The sequence below is a fragment of the Chenopodium album genome, chromosome 15 (assembly GCF_948465745.1).
Source record: "Chenopodium album chromosome 15, dcCheAlbu1.1, whole genome shotgun sequence".
Classification (NCBI taxonomy): domain Eukaryota; kingdom Viridiplantae; phylum Streptophyta; class Magnoliopsida; order Caryophyllales; family Amaranthaceae; genus Chenopodium; species Chenopodium album.
In genome coordinates this window covers 41,474,626-41,488,922 of record NC_137848.1, presented here as the reverse complement: position 1 = coordinate 41,488,922, position 14,297 = coordinate 41,474,626, and the positions used below count along the sequence as shown (strand labels likewise).

Sequence of the window (14,297 nt, the reverse complement as noted above, 5' to 3'; positions counted from 1 at the left end):
TTAGTCCCTTTGGACTTGGAAATATAGGATTTCAGCATCCCCTTGTCAGCCAGACAATCCAGCGCCCGTTGAAGGCTGAAGCAGTCGTTGGTGTCATGGCCAACTTCCTCATGGTATTTGCAGAACTTGTTCTTGTTCCGTGACTGGACGGAACTCTTCATTGGATTCGGCTTCTCAAGGGACAACCGGTCCTTAATCTCCATGAGGATGGAGTTGCAGTCCTTGTTAAACTCGTACTTGGGGACGTACGGTTTAAACTCTTTCTTTTTCTTCTGGGACGGCTAGTTAGAGTCACTAACCGCCCAGACTTCTTTTCTCTTCTTGCTCTCTTCTTTCTTCTTTGCCGGCTGAGCAGACCGGCTGTCTTTTTGCTTTTCAGACTTCTTGGAGTCTGACTGGCTGCCAGGCGAGCAGAGGTCGGTTGCTTGAATGTAGCTTTCCGCCTCCCTCAGGGCCGCTTGCAATGTGAATGCCCCTTTTCTGACAAGGTCGAACTTAAAGGTCGACCCGTCTCTCAGACCCTTAAAGAAGTCTGTAAATGCTACCTCGTCAGACAGTCCCCGAATCTGAATTCTTATCAGATTGAACCGCCTGACATAAGAGCGTAGCCCTTCTCTCTCTCCCTTGCTTAATGGTGCTCAAGTCGAGACTTGTTTTCTTCGCAGGGATATTCATTGAGAAGTTGGTGGCAAACAAGAAGGCAAGCTTCTTGAAGCAATCAATAGAACCGGCTGGCAAGTTGTCAAACCATGGTTGGGCAATGCCCTTCAATGTAGCCGGGAAACATCGACACCAAGTGGCATCATCCAACCCCTGTAGATACATGAGGTTGGTGTATGCCATAAGGTGGTCTTCCAGGTTGGAGGTACCATCATAAGTACCTACCAACACATTCTTAACCTTGGCCGGCTGTGCCGCCTCGGTTATACTCTTGGTGAACGCAGACGGTTGTTCACCAAGTCTAAGCAGACGAAGCTGCCAGTCCAGAGGCTGGACACTGTTGTATGCCGACTGACCTCCAAAGGGGGCCGGTTGGATGAATTGAAGGCCATATTGCCCATGTTGCGCCTGGGGCGCATACGGGACAGACCCGATCATCATCTGAGGGTCAGTATGGACGGATTTGCCGCCTGTCCAACTCTCATGTAAGGACATTGAATTCCTTACGGAAGTTTCTTTGAAGCTGTCTGGGAAGCTCGAGGTGGAGGCTGACTTAGACAGCAGCTGGTTTCTCCTACGCTCAATGATGTGCCGAGCGTCGGAGGCTGATTTTTTGCTGGCTCCCGGCTGATCCTGCCGGGTGTGCCTCTGAGGACCCTTCGGTAGAAGGATCTTGGTCCAGTCAAGTGTTGCAGCTGCCTTCTCCTTGGGATGAGGAGTTGGCCGCCTGTCCTTGACCGGCTTCTTCCTCTCAGCTAGAGGAGTCTTTTTAGCCGACTGACCCTTGTTAGAGCCAGCCTTGTTTTTGTTGATCATATCCTTGATTTCACCCTTGAAGGAGTTCATGAATTTCATGAGCTCGTCCCGGGTGACTGGAGCTGATCCTCTGGCCGTCTGGGTTTCCCCTTCTGGTCGCCCAGGGGCCTGCTTGGACCCGCCTGGCTTGTGTGTCGCTCCAGTTGTTCTCTGGAACGGATGTATTTGGAGATAAATGACCCATCCTCGGCCATATACGTCTCCATATTGTCATCATCATCCTCCTGGTCAGTATAGACCACCGGCTGAGGTTCCGGTTGAGGAATACTTGAATTACCCGGTTGAGTAACCGGTTGTAGATTGTTGGGATCAGGAAATGGTACAGACTCTTGAACCATCTTTGAGGTACTCTCCCCACAGACGGCGCCAAATGTTTTGGGTGTTTTTGTCCCTTGGGAGAGTTACGTCACAAAGTCTGGTCCAGCTCGAGCTGCACCTGCAAAGAAACGGAGACTTCGGTTGTTGGAGGTCCGCCTCCGAAGATCAAGTTAGAAACTCGAAAGAGAACAAAGAAGTGCGGAAATTTAGGTGGGTATCTTCTCGGATTCCGAGATTAGGAGTTCTCTGATGAGAGAGAAAGTGGGTGTAATAAATGATTGAATGTGTCCCCAAAATGGGGGAATATCTCCCTATTTATAGGGTCTTTGGGAAATGTGCCCCTCCCTAGGTCATTCTGACCTAGGTTTGGTGGGCTGCGCCGCACAGTGCGGATTTCTTGGGAATTGGGCCCTTGAAGGGCGCAATTCTGATTGATATCTGAGGTATCCACGTGTCAGCTGGTGAGTGGCCTTTGATGACCTTCCAGGGCTTGACACGTGGAGCTCTCTCATTGATCCACATGTCTAGGGTATTTTTACCCTAAACATTTGCCCCTCACAGGGGTGACGTGGCGGGCCACGTGGCGCCTGTGACACGTGTTCCCCTATGAGAGATGAGCAGTAAAAACGGCTAGTAAATCTGGGGTGTGACGGGGATGCCCCCGTTTAAAATTCTTGGAACTGGAACCGGAATATGTTGCAACAGGTTCCTCAAATTGCGAACTGGAATCGATTTAACAGGTTCCTCAAACTGCGAACCGGAATCAGAACCTGTTGAACAGGTTCTTGGAAATTAGGGACCGGAACCGGAACTTACAGGTTTCGGTTCCGATTTAGGATACCCTGTCTTATAACTTGATAATTTTTAGCAGATTTTTTTTTAAAAAACTAGATGGTTACTAATTTATAATGTTTATAACTCGCAAATAAAACAAATTAAAAGTAATTGTTAAGCAAATTTAATAATATATTTGTAATTATAATTTTGATATTTATTATTTTAAAAAATAGGTTAGAATTATTGTATAATTTGAATTTAAGTGATATTTTTATCAGGTTACAGGGTATCCTACGCTATAGGTTCCGATTCCAAAAAACTGAGAACCTGAACCTGAACTTGTTGCAACAGGTTTTCCAATTTACTACCCGGAACCGAAACCTCTTGTACAGGTTCTGGTTCCGAAATCTAGATTCCGATTCTAGTTCAGGGTACTCTGATTATTTGCTCACCCCAAATAGTTAAATGTTGCCAAATATCTTTGGATTATTATAATTTAAATATATTTTCATTATATTAACCTTTTATACTTTTAATAATAAATAACTACAAATGTTAAGGGTCAAAGTTGTACGTTAACATGTATGCCAGACCGTCTATTAAAGTGCGATAATTAAGAAGAGGAGAGGATATGTAATAATTGATTTTCCTAAATTAAAATTTCGATTGATATTTCGGGGGAGCCCCCATTTATCATCGAGATAAACATATTTTGTTTATCTAATGGTCAATTCGTAAATAACTTGAACAATACCTACTTTACACATCATGCTGATGTCACTCAATTTAACGTCCTCCGTCAAAAGCTTCAACCTCCATTAAACCTATCTCCTTCTTCCTCCGTCTTCTTCCTCCTTCCACCGACACTATAAGTACCACCTTTTTTAACATCTTCGACACCAGCTTTCACCGACAGGATCGACACCACTTTCCGTCAACGATGACGGCGGCTTTGCGCCAAATAAAAACGAAAACCTTATGAAAACGAGTGAAATTAAGGATATGGTCAACCCCAAAGGGTAGGGGTAACCATATCCTCCATTGAAACTTGCATTGAGCTTGATTTTGTTCATTGAATTTCTCCATTGATGTTCTTCATTGTTGCCTCTCCGTCAATTCACGCCATCAGCTTGAACATGTATTATAAAATTTTGTTTGCAGTTGAAATGACAAAATAGTCCCAACTCAAAGACATAAAATGACGTTTGTACCTGTAGATAAACAGATTTTGTTTTTTTTTTTTTTGAGACCAACATATTTTGTTTATCATCAAGATAAACTTGTATTTTCTCTAATATTACTTGATAAAGACAAGATATTAGTCACCTTTTTTTTTATTTTTTTATTTTATTTATTTTTTATTTTTTTATTTATTTTTAATTATTATTATTATTATTTTTTAAGGGAAAGATATTAGTCACTTAAAAATGAACAAGTCTTTTGGGCACCTCGTCCCATTTAATACATTATATAATACTATTCCAATCTACATTTCAGTCAACCTTTTTCAATCGATTACTGATTTCTAAAATTCCAGCTTCTTTAAAATTACAAACCTTTTTCTCCCTCCTTTCATCTCACCATTAAAACTCTTCCAGGCCAAGCTTCAATCTTTCAAATGGATATAAGAAGGAAACTCCCTCAAATGGATATAACAAAGAAACTCCCTGAAGAATTATTGCAAGAAATCCTTGCAAGACTTCCATTAAAATCAATTTTAGAGTTCAGGTCAGTTTGTAAATCTTGGCGTATTCTCATTGATAACCCAAGTTTTTTTTCTCTTCAATTAAACGTTTCTGAAGTTAATAGGAGAAAAAAGCTTTTGATTTCCTTGGAATATGGTAAGAACTACTTTCTACGTCTGCGTCATTCTACCACCCTTCGAATTTCTGATGAATTATTAAAGGATTGTAATCTTAGGATTTATGGGTATGTCAATGGATTAATACTTGCTTTTTGGCCCTGGAAAAAACAGTTTAGATTATACAATCCTTCAATAATGAAGTGTTTGTTGATTCCTCAGTGTTCTTTACATCAAAATTCTGTAGTTTCACTTGGTTATGATGCATCAGTCAAAGATTTCAAAATTCTGGTGTTCGATGTTGAGGCTGGTTTGATGCATATTTATGCTGTTAGTGTGGGTTCTTGGTATACCAAAGACATTGATGAATATGTGGGAAGAGGTTGGCTGTTTGAGCCAAATGGGGTGTATTATACTGGAACACTATATTTCTTGATTGATACTGTAACACAGAACACTGTAGAGAAGGTTGTGAAAAGCTGCGATATGAAATATACCAATATGGCTCTATTCGACTGCGCCCGTGAACATTTCACTTTCGGAGAGTTGCCACAATTGGATTTGGATGAGAGTGGGGTTGATCAAAGAGTGCTTTTTATTTTGGACAACTCAGTGGCTCTAATTGATGTGGCTAGAAATGGAAATAGTATCTGGGTTTTGAAGAATTCAGGAAACGTTAACTCTATTTGGACTAAAAGTTATCATACAGTGAGCGCAATCATTCCTGCCATGCGTTCTCTACGTTGCTATAGTCTGTCGCGGTGTTGTGATTTGAACATCAAAGTACTGAAAAGGTTACTAAATCTTGCAAGGGATGATTCTCTAATGTTCATAGACTTTTTTGTTGAAAGCTTGGCCCTATCTGAGGTGAATGGAGCATTGGAGCTACACCTGATTGATAAGCAGTAAGCGTAAGCAGTAAGCAGTAATCAGTAAGCAGCTAAGTAGAGTTAAGTATGTAGAGAATTTAGCTTTAAGTTTTGTTGTTTTCATTTGAGTATCTTTGTTTTAGACTTGTAAAAGAACAATCAAATTTACCAGCCAGGAGAATTTAGAGTGTAAAACAAAAGGAAAAAGCTAGTAGTACTACTGTATATTGAGAATCTCTCATAGCCCTTGCCTCAGTGTGTGATGTTGCTTGTTCTTTATCTATACTGAAATTGGTTCTGTCATAGAAACACGAATTTTGCATGTCCTGTATCTCTAATATTGTTTAAAATCTGAGCACCAATTTATATGATGCGGTATGGAGAATCTGTGATGATATATAGGATGATCCTTTGAGTGTTTACTCATCTTGTAGAGCTATCTTCATAAATTTTTTTGGATTCTGGTGTATACTGTTCTGTGTCTTTGAAAACACGTCTTTAGTCTGATTTAAACCACTATAAGTAGTACATGTTACATCTTTAAGTTTGTATTCTTTGCAAGAATATTTAAGATTTAAGGACTTAATGACTGGTCCAGCAGTCATAGGGGACTTCAGTTGATGATTTGGTGGTGTGGTCAGCATTTCTATCTATGCTTTCCTGGGGAAAAAAGAATTTTTATAATGTTTCCACCTCTGTTATGTATGCCTGTCTTGTAACCATGTAATATTGATAACTTATCTATGACAACTTAAAGAATCTCTAAGCTTCTAACTGTCTTTCCCTGAAAAGATCATGCTTAAATACTAACTTGGTACCTGTGATATGAATTTAACTTGGCTACTGTATATATTTTTCAACTTTTCTTGTACAGTTTGTCATTTACCTTTCTATCCTACACAAGAAACTCTGCCTCGAATTTCGCTTCTCTGCCTTGATTTTGCACGTCCTCTAAATCAGTATTCAACACTTCCATTTTCTATTCTATTGACCTTTACTACTTGATCCTCTGAATTTTTGTTTTCCACCCTCGCTCTATGCCCTTAGGTAATTGTAAAGGGGATTTCTTGTTATTTTTTGAGGCACAAATATGCTATGTACTTAATACTTCTTTGTTTGGTTTTATTTGGTAAAAAAGTTCAGTATAGTTATAATTGGCATCCAATTTTCTTTGTGACGGTTGTTCTTTAGAGAGATGCATACTCGGCTGCTAGTAGCGCTGTCTGATGTTGCAAGCCGTGGAAGCTAAATGCTCTGTTTTGTTTTCTTTCATTTCTGCCACTCAACTATGGTGTAATACAGTGGTGCATGCCTTAGCTCGCATGTGAGGTTTTGAGATTAAAAAGAATCATATGTCATGGATGTATGGCCTATATTATTTTGGTCCCAATTGCAACATGTTAATTATTAAGTGCGAAGTATATGTCGATGATGTTTTTGTATTAATGTTCAGTAAGTGCAGTAAATAATATTTTGGGATCTCGAAAGCCTGAGTTTATAAACAAGATCTAATATCTAAAGCTTATTAAACGAAAATTACTTACATATCGTCCAGGATTACTTTTAGGATTTGTGCAACTAATAATTTCAATCTTACTTAGAAATAAAGGCAAAATCTTTTTATTCCGAAAGCTTCTTACAGGTGCTGACAAATTATGGCTGAATTCAATCATTAGGCAGCTACAACTAGCACATAGAGTTCAATGTTTTGTACATAGATAACTCATAGTAAGCATAAATGGGCTACTCGATCACTCCAAGATACACCAACCAGAAAGAACTAAAAATTAGATGATGTGAGTTGATTGAACATAGCTGCAGGCTGCAGCATGAGATCATGTTCAGTACAAATTGAAGATATGTGGGTGGGCCTGGTGGAATAGAGTTTAGCATGGTGATCCGAAAACTTGATTTAAGGATGTCTCAACAGCAGATTAAGGGCCGTAGCTATCATACTGTACTCATTCCTCTTGAAGGAGCCGCTACAACAGAGAATCTGCTTGAACTTGTTTGTGAAAAGCTGTTGCATATACAGAAATAAGTAGACTACTTGATATGATATAAGGAATGAGCTAAATTAAGTAAAATGATTTTGCATCAAGTTTTGCATAAATACACTAGGTACCGCTGGGGCAAAAGGCTTCTGTTAGATTTTAGATACTCTGTATCATATTTGATCAAAAACACAAAAGGCTGGTCATTCAGAATTACGACATTGACAACTTCACTAGTGTCACAGGACTTCGTCAAGAAGTGACTACAAATAAAAGGGCAAGGAGTTAATATATTGAGAGCAAATGTTTAGAACCTGAGCGTGAGGCAAACTGAAAGAACAGGCTACAGCTGATACTTACTCTGACATATATGGGACTGGACAAATAAAGAACGAATCACTGCATGCCTGATAAGGTAGTACAATCTTCGGCCAAAATAAGATAAGGTAGTACACACTCCGGCCAATATACTCACCTAATGCTGTATATCAAATTTAGGCATCTAAAAATGCAAGAAATGAGGTTGCACATTGATTCAGGAAATGACTTGATGGCACTGCATATTTCAATGGACAGGGACTGAAGGGAAGATAAGCAGCTTATCCATTCAGGCAGGGCAGTGAAATTCTCACAATCATCGAAGGTAAGGCTTCGAAGGGAGGTCAAGTACTGCATTCCCTTTGGTAGAATTTTCATATTTTTGAGGTGGTCAAAATTCTAAGAACGGAGATTCTGATGAAGGTATCTCCAAGGCATGCCATCATCATTGACCTCGTCTTCAGAGAAGCTCAATTGATCTTAGGAGTAAAAGTGTAATGACTCCAAGGCAGTGACATACTCCAACCCTCCTCCTCCAAGTGGATGATTTACAAAAGTATGGCTACTTTAAAACTTATTTACACTTTTGCGTCGGAATGAAACTTAATTACGGAACTACTGTCCACGTAGGCTCGGATAAGTTTATTTTTATTTTTTTATTTTTCAGAGTAAAACCGCTACCTCAAGTAGCGGTTTATGTACTAAAACCGCTACTTGAGGTAGCGGTTTTACCCTTTATAAATTGCTACTCCGTATCTTTAGTTGAAGTACTAAAGACAAACCGCTACCTTAAGTAGCGGTTTTAGACTATAACCGCTACTTAAGGTAGCGGTTTGTCTCTAAAGAAAAAATTACCCCAAATGTATTACCGAGCCTACGTGGACTGTATTTTCGTAAATAAGTTTCATTTCAACGCAAAACCGTAGATAAGTTTTTTAAAAGCTATATTTTTGTAAATCATCCCCTCCAAGTCTCCTCAAATTTGAGCAAAAAGAAAGTCTAAGGCTTCATAGGGAAGATTTCACGTCTTAAAACTAGTTGAAATTAGTTTAAAGGTTAGAAAATTATAGAAACTAGGAACACATTTATTTGCATATTTTTTTATATTGCAAAAATTGAAAGCTCGATGTAAAACCAATAATGTGTAATTAAATCTTGATCTTGCAATTTTTCTTGAATAAATCTTTTGCATTGAATTTCAACTATGTTACATGATTTCATTTTTTTACTCCTTTTTTTATTCCTTGTTTTTTTTTTTTTTTTTTTTTTTTAAGGTTTTTATTCCTTGCTTTTAATAGAGTTTAAAAATATTAAAAAATATTTAACACTAAGAAAAAAAATAAAAAGCAATAAATATAAAAATATTATGATACATGTTTACTTTGATATGAAAAACGATTAATTATCTCCGTTTACTAACTTTACCTATCTGTCACCTAATACAAACTTTTATACCAATTTGTCACATTAATTAATTTTAATACCAACATATCGCCGGTTATAATTTATATATTAATATGACTCAAGGATGCTAATTTTTTATTTTTATACCAATGTACTCCGTAGCTAATTGGCCCTTTGCTTTGGGCAATAAACCAAACTTTGGGTCAAATAGTAACTTATAGACACAGATAGTCAAATGAATAGATGATGCTTTTAATTTTAAGTCCCAAAAAAAAATCTTACAAAAAAATTTTCGCCCTCAACTATGATGCTTTGGATCTCTTTTGCTTAATTATGAGTTCAATTGCCGAAATGAGTAGTATGGAGAGGGAATTCTCACGGGACGACAAATTGCCGGAGGACCGCTATTTACCGACGGATTTGTTGTTTGAGATCTTGGCAAGGCTACCTTCAAAAACCCTCTTAAAATTCAGGTCTGTTTGTAAAACCTGGTATTCTGTCATTGATTCCTCCAATTTCATTTCTTTGCATCTTAATCGTTACAACTTCAATTCCCAAAAATTAGCTCATCATCTGATAGCAATTGAAAGATCTGTAGGCGATGGATGTAATTTCACAATTCGTTGTAGTGATACACTTAACAAGATTGCAGACCTTGTTGAATTTCCTGAATCATATTCAATTTCTGGAAACTGTAATGGGTTGATTTTGTTGAAATATGGTACGAATGCGGTTCGATTGTGGAACCCTTCTATAAGAAAATCATTGTTTATTCCCCATTGTCCTTTTGCGACTCCTTGGTATAGAAGTCGTCGTTGTTGTGTAGCTTATGCTTTAGGATTTTCCCCTTCTAGTAATGATCATAAGGTGCTTGCCATTAAGACTATTATTCGTAGGTTTAATGACGATGCCTGGATTGCTGTGTACTCATTCACTGATCACATTTGGAGAGAAAAACCGAATCCGGTGAGTAAGTCGAATTGGGGTTTATCGGGGTTAGGAGTCGAAGGAAGGTTAGTTTGTTGTGGAGGGGTCGTATATTGGGTTGATAGAAATCGCAAAGATAATAGGAAACTCTACTTGTATGACTTTGATGTCGAAGAATTTGGTGTTATGCAACTGCCTGATGCTGTGAAAGAAAGCACTAATAGGTTTATTTTTGCCCATGGCGAGTCCTTGGGAGTTTTATTGATGTCATCTGAAAGTAGCTGCATATGGGTTTTGGAAAAAGATGGCGGAGAGAATCCATGGAGGCTATGGTTTAAGGGAGATCCGAATTTAGATGCTCCCAAAGTGTTTGATTGTTCAAGTATTGTCTATGGTCAAAAGAGCAATACGTTTTTGTTGTTCAACACTCACAATCACATTACGATGTCTTATAACATTGCAAGCAACCAAACAAGAACTATGATGAGTAGCCGGATTTTTTTCCAGACTTATGTAGAAAGCTTGGTTTTGCACAAAGGTTTTGATGAGACTATCACATCTTTCCTATGAAATTGATGAAGGGTTGATAATGGCTGATTCTAGAAGGTCGCAGCAGGTAATACTTGCTCTTAATCATGTGATTTATTTTTTGCACTTACATCTTCTAAAATTTGTAAAGTACACATTGTGATATATTAATTGTGTTTTATCATGCTTTAAAATGCATTGTTTAGGAAGACTTGCTTTTGTTATTCTATATAGAGATTTCTTGAACTTGTCCTTAAGGATCTTATAACCTTTTATCACATTTTTCTGATGATGGTGTAGTTAATGTGTAAAACAAATAAAGAAAAAAAGGTTAGTAAAGTAGGTCAACACTGGAAAAAAAAGGTCAATGAGGAAAATCCGGCAAAGGGTAGCAACTTACAACATTTTTGGTTTTATAAGGTAGTTAATTACAATAATTTTTTTTTATTAGGGAGTTTTATTTCGCAAAATCTCAACTTTTTTAGGTAGGTTTTTACAATATATCCTTTTGAATATCACTGAAATGCATAGTTCTTTAATTAAATATTAGGTGCCTAAAACAAATTTTTGCATCAATAGTAATTAAATTTACCTAAGCATTAAATGGAACTGATGAAGACTGATTTTCAAAGTTTATATTAAAGAGGTTATTTTTTATGTGATAAGTATGGAAAGTCTTAAGGAGTTAAGGGTATTATATTTGTTGAAATAAGAAATAACATAGTGATCTACTCCGTATCTTGTTTACAAGACAATCATATAATGATTGTTGTTATTATATACTAAGTATACAAGGGTTGTTGGCATTTAGCTTTGAATTTCATGTACATGCAATACTGTTATCAGTTGCAATCATGTGGATGTGGCTTTAATATTAAGTGGAACTTTTAGGGCTCTATACTTTTTTTATTTTTTATTTATAGTGTTGGCAGGGGTAATGATGTGACATAGGGTAATATGGTAATTAGTTTTGTCATCATTTGTGTCCATCCATGTCTTGGAAATAAGGTTGGTGACTTGGTGTTAGCATTCCCAATGTATTTGTGTTTGAAAATCAATACCAAAGTCTGAGTCAAGAAGAATGCTAGTGAATGTTAAGTATGATACAAGTAAGAAGTTTGCTTTAGCACATTCTTGAGGCAGTGTTGGATCTTCACCTATAAGTGAAGCATCAGTCTTCACTGCGGAGTTTTGAGTATTATGAGTGAACGAAAACCCCTGATGTAGCCTAGATAAACAGGTTTGATATAAGATCTTAATTATTTGCGGATCTATAAAATAGAGGTGGGTACGTATTTTTACAATGCTGTGATGCTATTCTAAATGTAATTTGAACCAAAGGACATATCTTTTCTTCATTGACTTTGATGTCAAAGAATTAAGCTTTGTGAAAGTGCCAGTTGCTGCAAAAGATATTAGAGTCAGGTCTAAAATTTCTTCCTCTGTGAGTCATTAGTAGTTTTCGCCGTGTCTTCTTAAGGAGAGGATCAATGGGGCTATGGTCTATCTAGAGATTCTAGGAGATTGCTCGTTTCTTCCATACACTTTTTATTTTTATTCAGAGTGGAGTCAAATCGAGAAACAGAATTCTTTAGTAGATATTATTTTGTTCTTGTGTGGATTGATTGGTGTTGCATAAAATATCTGAAGGGTATACTTTGCCATACTTCCCAGGAAATAAAATGAACAATTGCCCCCTGGTTAAACTTTAAGAAATGCATATGCACTTAACTAGGCACCTCTTGCCTTTCTCAATTTTAAAAGTTTTGCTAGCTTAACATGCTGGAATTACACTTGCTTTTCTGCTTAGCTATTCATGACTTACATAATACATTACTCTAGGATACTTAATGTTGTTTTTCCTTTGGATTACATTGCATTTCTGTCCCATACAAGAAATTCTGACTCAAGTTTGTTCCCTGTCTTGTTTTTGCACATCATAAATAGGGATTCGACACTTTTTCTGTTTCTAATTTGTTGGGTTTTACACTTTTACTATTTTGAATGAAAATTTCTTCAGAATTTGTGATTTCTTCCCTCTTTATCTATGAGATAAATAAGGGGAATGTGATTTGTGAGGCACAAATACACTATATATATATATTCTTCTTTGTTCGACTTGCTTTGTTGGTTTTGTCTAGTAAATATTGTTACAATAACTGCTACTTTTATACTTCCTCCGTTCTTTGTTACTTGACTCGTTTTGACTTTTACACTATTCACCACCCCTCCTTTGACCGTCTTTTGTGAATAATATGTAATGAAAAACATATTCATGTAGGATCTTTTTAAATTCGTCTCAATAAGTACTATCATAATATATATCTTTTATAATTTTTACTTATGGAGGATTAAAGTTATTGTTTGTTAAATTTTTGCATTGGCAAGCGTGATAAAAGAAACAGGTCAAGTAAAAAAGAACGGAGGAAGTACTAGATATGATTACAAATCTGCATTTCATTCCCTCATGAGAAGGGTTTCTGAATGTTTTCTTTTTCTACATATATAAAAAAATATTGCAAATCTGCTTGATTACCAGCCTTGTATAGTTGTTTGTTCAAGTGCTAATGTTATTGGTATAAGGATGAAGCTTTGTAATAGTTATGGACCTTATGGTTTGCTATCAGATTTTCTTTGTTACATTTGTCATTTAATTCTGCATTTTATCCAATTTAATTGTCATAGACTTCTTTTTATTTTTTATTTTTTATTTTTTTTGAACAAAGTGTCATAGCCTTATAGTGGGGAGGGATACTATAAAATTTGATACTGACTGGATTATTTGTTCTTTACAGAGATGCATACTAGTAGCGCCCACTGCCTGAAGTTGCTAGATGCTCAGTTTAATTTTTTCTGTTGCTACTGACGCTCTGCCATGGTGTAATATACTGGTGCGTGTCTAAGCTCACATGTGAGATCTTGAATGTATACCTAAAACTCATATGTGAGACTGTCATATTTTGGCTGATGTATGTATGGCCTGTATCAGTTCATTCCAAGTACATGCAACTATGCAAGACTGCTAATTAGTAAGTGCAAAATATATGTCATTAATGTACTTGTGTTGATGTAATTTTTAAAAGTACACTACAAATTATATTGGTCCAATATGTTTTATATGTATCAGGTTCTGTTATTCAGGGACAATTCCCCTTAGCTTTTGTTCAACCTATATGTTTTTAATGGCTTTTATGATTTATAATTAAGAGGATAAAGACATATGAGCTCTTGTTAGATTCGCATCCAATAAGTCATTACCAAATACAAAATATTCTGCATAAGATTATGCCATTGTGGGTTAGAAACCTAAGCTAAATCAGATTGAGATTTCTCTCAATGGATTACATGATTTCCAATTTTTTTTTATTTTTATTTATTTTTTATTTTTTTAATTCTTTCTCTTAGATAATGTATATAAGCTAATTATAACCATGGAATGCTGACATCTAATGCAATGTCTGTAAATAGTACGAGTAGATAGCAACAAAGAAGTACAAGAACCAGTTCTTGTATAGATTTTTTTATTTTTATTTTTTATTTTTTTATTTTACGAACAGTAAATTATGATTCTTTTGAGCTTACTTATTCCCCAAGTCTTTGCACTTGTATATAATGTAACACGTTTGTTACTCAAGTTTAATAAAGTCATCCATGGACAAAAATTTTCAAAACTTCATTAGGAACCCATTTGTAGTGAACTTAGAAGATTAAAGCACTAGGGGAAAAGAAAAAAAATACTAAAAAAATAATATGAATGATAAGATTATATACAAAAATTATGCTGAAAAATTTCCTTTTTCGTCGATTATTAGATTTCATATATTATATAATAATAAGATTATATCTAAAAAAAATATATTACTCCGATCTTGATAGTAAGGATAT

General features: G+C 36.3%; 2 protein-coding genes across 2 annotated transcripts; both read left to right on the top strand.

Moving 5' to 3' along the window:
- The first annotated feature begins 4,189 nt into the window (after positions 1-4,189).
- Positions 4,190-5,281, top strand: LOC145581185 (F-box/kelch-repeat protein At3g23880-like). Its single transcript, XM_081638240.1, has one exon. The coding sequence runs from the start codon at positions 4,190-4,192 to the stop codon at positions 5,279-5,281; it is 1,092 nt and encodes a 363-aa protein (XP_081494366.1).
- Positions 5,282-9,219: 3,938 nt separating this feature from the next.
- Positions 9,220-13,870, top strand: LOC145582244 (putative F-box protein At1g32420). Its single transcript, XM_081639248.1, has 2 exons — positions 9,220-10,500; positions 13,208-13,870. Exon 1 carries the CDS (start codon positions 9,291-9,293, stop codon positions 10,452-10,454), a length of 1,164 nt encoding a protein of 387 aa, XP_081495374.1. The 5' UTR covers positions 9,220-9,290; the 3' UTR covers positions 10,455-10,500; positions 13,208-13,870.
- The last annotated feature ends 427 nt before the right edge of the window (positions 13,871-14,297 follow it).

Coding starts and splice junctions, on each gene's coding strand:
- LOC145582244 (XM_081639248.1), top strand. CDS start 9,291: ATGAGTTCAATTGCCGAAATGAGTAGTATGGAGAGGGAATTCTCACGG.
- LOC145581185 (XM_081638240.1), top strand. CDS start 4,190: ATGGATATAAGAAGGAAACTCCCTCAAATGGATATAACAAAGAAACTC.